The sequence below is a fragment of the Triturus cristatus genome, chromosome 2_1 (genome assembly GCF_964204655.1).
Source record: "Triturus cristatus chromosome 2_1, aTriCri1.1, whole genome shotgun sequence".
Classification (NCBI taxonomy): Eukaryota; Metazoa; Chordata; class Amphibia; order Caudata; family Salamandridae; genus Triturus; species Triturus cristatus.
This window is the reverse complement of record NC_140581.1, coordinates 755,306,902-755,311,240: the sequence shown is the minus strand read 5'-3', so window position 1 is coordinate 755,311,240 and position 4,339 is coordinate 755,306,902. Positions and strand designations below refer to the sequence as shown.

Genomic DNA, 4,339 nt, shown 5'->3' with positions numbered 1-4,339 from the left:
ATCTGTGATGAGCAGGTTTGTAGGGGTGTGGGTTCCATCGTCAGGATCAACGATCCACTTCTTTAACAGGTTGACGTGGTAAACTTGACCCCTTTTCCCTGAGTGGGGCACGGCTACTCTATACGTGACAGGTGTGACTTGTTCTAGCACCACGTAGGGGCCCTGCCAGCGGGCCAACAGTTTGTTGTCAGAAGAGGGCAAGAGGAGCAAGACCTTGTCCCCCACTGCGAAGTGACGCAGAACGGTCTGTCGATCATAGTGTGTTTTCTGTCTCTGTTGGGCTGCTTCTAGGTAGTGTCGTACCCTGTCCCAGAGAGAGGAGAGCCTGTCTTTCAGGTGGGTTGCGTATTCCAACAGAGTTTTATTCTCATCCTCCTCGTCTTCCCACCTTTCAGCTGCCATGTCCACTAGGGTCCTGGGTTTCCTCCCAAATACTAACTCGAAAGGACTAAACCCCGTGGAGGATTGGGTATGTGTTCGGATAGCAAACAATGTGAGTGGTAGTTGTCAATCCCAGTCTCGCCCCGTCTCAGCTACAGTCTTCTTCAGGATGGTTTTAATGGTCTGGTTGTATCTTTCAACCAGGCCATCTGTTTGGGGGTGGTAAACAGAGGTGCGTATCTGGCGCACCCCTAGAAGAGAGCAGATCTGGGCCATCAGTTTTGACATGAACGGGGTCCCTTGGTCGGTGAGCAGTTCCTTGGGGAACCCTACCCTGCTAAAGAATGTTATCATAGCTTGGGCGACGCTAGCAGTAGACATGCTGGAAAGGGGAAAGGCCTCCGGGTACCGGGTCGCGTAATCGACTAGCACTAGGATGTACTGATAGCCTCGGGCTGAGGTAATCAGGGGGCCGACCAAGTCCATTCCCACCCGGGAAAAGGGGACGTCGATTACCGGAAGAGGGTATAGGGGCGCTTTGGGGACATGAGGGGGATTGGACATCTGGCATCTGGTACAGGCGGCACAGTACCGTCTTATGTCAGAGAAGACCCCTGGCCAGTAGAACCTGCGCAATAGGTAATCCTCCGTTTTCTCTTTCCCATAGTGGCCCCCTCCCGCCTGATTATGGGCTAAATAGAGCACTTGCTTGCGGAACGGTAGGGGTACCAGGAGCTGTCGAAGTGGCCCGTCTGGTTTGGTAATCTTTCTATACAGCAGCCCTTTCGATAGGATAAAACAGGGGCCTACCTGGTCGTCTGTGTCCTCCACAGTCCGGGCCCAAGCATGCCCTAGTGTTGGGTCCTCCCTCTGTTCGGCTCTGAAGCTGCCAGTGGCTCTGGGTTCTTCCCCCATGGCGGAGGAGGTGGAAGGGGTTGTCGCTTGTCCGTGTCCGTGTAGTACTGTGATCCGTTTTTGTTCCCTCTTTTCGCGTCGCGTTTTCTTTTCCCAACAGACCCCTGGGGGTAGATCTACTGTTGATAATGGTGCTTCACTGAGCCATCTTTGAGCGTCTCTCTCCTCGATTGCTCTGGACAAGAGAGCAGGGAAGTCCTCATAGTCTGTCCCTATAATCATGTCCTCGACCAGGTTCGGGATGACCCCTACTTGGATCGTGGCGCACCGGTCTCCATACTCTAGGGTTACTCTAGCCACAGAGTATCGCTTCTGGTCCCCATGTACACATGTGATTACCACTCCCTCTCCTTCTAGCCATTGGTGGGTTTGTACACGTTCCTGTGTTATAACTGAATGACGACACCCTGAGTCCACAAGAACCTGAGTGTTGATTTGATTCACCTTAAGGTTTAACCGGTAAGCCGTCTCACCCTCTCCAGCCCACAGCACCCTGCCTCTGGTATAGCCGATATCCATAGGTTCGACTGAGACGGGTTTTTGGGGGCAGTTGCGGGAGATGTGGCCCCATTCTGCACAATGAAAACACTGGGGCCCCTGACTACCTCCTCTCCCCTCCCCGCGAGGCAAACATCTGGGATCAATAAGAGGCCATGGGTTGGGCGGACTGGGAGTAGGGTTGGCTGCCCTCCATCGGTGGATAATAGAGGTAGGGAGTCGGGGGGTGAAGGGTCGGGCTTCGGGGGACCGTTGGTGTGCACAGGCTAGTTCTATTGCGTGTGGTACAGTAAGGTTGGGATGTTGTTTAACCCAGGCCCGAGTCAGGGGAGGGAGACCCTCAATGTATTGCTCCAACAGAATCCTGTCCACTATCTCTTCCTTACTGCTTGTGTGGGGCTGGAGCCAGCGGGTCCCTAGGTCCTGTAACCGATAATAGAACGCTCGGGGATTGTCTTGGGGTTGCCATTTTTCCTTCCGGAATCGACTACGGTACTGCTCTTGGTCGCAGCCGAGGCGTTCCAGGATGGTCTGTTTAATCACCGCATAGGGCGTATCACCGGAGGGATTGGCAGCTTGGTAGGCTGTTTGGAGCTCACCGGAGAGAAGGGGGGCGACGTACTGGCCCCATCGGTCCTCGGGCCACTGGGCTGTACTCGCCACCCGCTCGAAATTGGTGAAAAAGAAATCAGGGTCTTCCCCTGTTCGGTACTTTTGTAAGACGGAGCTGGGGACGTTTAGATGCACCTTGATGCTGGCAATTGTGTCCGTTAGCTTCTGGATCGTCGTGTCGTGGATCGCTTGGTTCTGTACCAGGAGTCCCGCTTGAGTTTGTAAAGCTTCTTGCACAAATTCCCTGTCCTTTTTTGCTTCTGTTGACTGGGCTTCTACCACCAATTGTAAATGGCGCTGTCCTTCCGCCAGTTGTGCCAACATCTCGTCTAGGCCTATGGGTTGCGTCATGGTGGGGCTTGTCTCCCAAGGAGTACGACTGGATGGGCGTGAGGGATCGATCGGCAATCCCACTTCTGACACCACTGTCACGCCCGCCCCACAGAACAGCGAAAGTCAGTGCTGGGGTTGTAACTTATGTTTTTATTTTCTTTAAGGATAACCGTTTTTCTTTGTACAGAGAAGGGTTTCCCCACGAGGGTTGTCGTAAGGAAGGAAAGGCCTTTGGTTGCTGCGGGTTCCTCAAGCGTCTTCCGTCTTCGGGTGGAGGTGCGGGGTGTGGTCCAGCCAGGCGTCCCCCTCGGAAAAGAAGAACAGAAGAGGACGATTAGTACCCGACCTTGATCCCCTTTTCTAGTCTCGTGGCCAACGTTATCCTCAATCCCGCTAGGGTATGGGTTGGGGAGGTTACTATCGTCCCCGGGCCCTTTTAGTCAGGGTGGCAACCTGCTGGAGATAGTTTACAACCCGCCCCTGTGCTATCTCTCCGTTACTTGGTGGGGGAAGGGGATTGGGGCTCGGCTATAGTCCCAAGTAAGACATCTGTACCTGCCACCAACCCACAAGGGCCCTCCCTGTTTTCTCCGCCACTTGCCTGAGGCCGGGACCCGGTTTCTGGGCCCCGGCTGCTTCGTCCTTGCGTCCTTCCTCGGGGCACCACCACGAGTCCCTTTCGGTTGCCGCCGTCGTCTCTCTCTTTCCTCCTTTCTCGCCTTGGGTCGTCCCCTTCTCCGTGCTCTGTTCCGGACTCCCGCTCTGCTCCGCGTTCTCGCTCTTCTCCTCGTCCGCTCTCTGCTCCCCGATCTCGCTCCGTTCCTCGATCTCGCTCTGCTCCTCGCTCTCGCTCCGCTCCTCGATCTCGCTCTGCTCCTCGCTCTCGCTCTGCTCCTCGCTCTCGCTCTGCTCCGCGCTCTCGCTCTGCTCCTTGCTCTGACCTCCTCCTCTTCCGGTCCCCGCCTCCAGTGCTTTTGACTCCCTCAGTCCCCGCCTCTGGGTTGTGAGTAGTACCGGCAGCTGCGGTTCGGTGCCCCCGGGGTCCGACAGCAACTCGCCCTTGTCACACCGTGTCTTTGTTATTCTGTTGTGGACTGATATATAGCTACCAACGGGTATTTTGGATTCCCACCACTCCTGAGAGTATCTAAGTCGCTTGTTCTGGGTTGTCTATACATTGGGACCGCCGAGCTAAATCTCGGATAACGAATGTGACACTAAGCTAGTCGGATAGGGGTTCTTGGTTCTGAGGGGAGTTTCTGGTACACCACAATTCTCTGAGGTCCTGGTTTGCTGCGCATAGTTCTGTGCATAAGCAGAATCCCTGCAACAAAACAGAAGAGAAACTTTAGAACATTGAAGCAGAAAGCCTGCTCTAGCCATTATCGGCCTACTGCTATGTAATTGTCTTCAATGGAGCTCCTAACATTCCAATGTTCTGATATTAATAATAATAATCATTCTAATAATATCAATTCTAATAATGATAACAACAGTTGATAACTTCAGTGAAAACAATAGCTTTTCTAACAGTATTACTAATCAAAGTTGTTTAGCAAAATAACAACAAATATTACATAGAGATGCAGATATGGTTTTG

General features: G+C 53.4%; 1 protein-coding gene across 1 annotated transcript; it reads right to left on the bottom strand.

The window, feature by feature from the left end:
- Nucleotides 1-507: 507 nt before the first annotated feature.
- On the bottom strand, nt 508-2,757 carry LOC146865823 (uncharacterized). Its single transcript, XM_085640200.1, has one exon. The coding sequence runs from the start codon at nt 2,755-2,757 to the stop codon at nt 508-510; it is 2,250 nt and encodes a 749-aa protein (XP_085496326.1).
- Between the last annotated feature and the right edge of the window lie 1,582 nt (nt 2,758-4,339).

Bases quoted from the DNA above. Each gene is read 5' to 3' on its own strand.
- LOC146865823 (XM_085640200.1), bottom strand. From the start codon at position 2,757: ATGACGCAACCCATAGGCCTAGACGAGATGTTGGCACAACTGGCGGAA.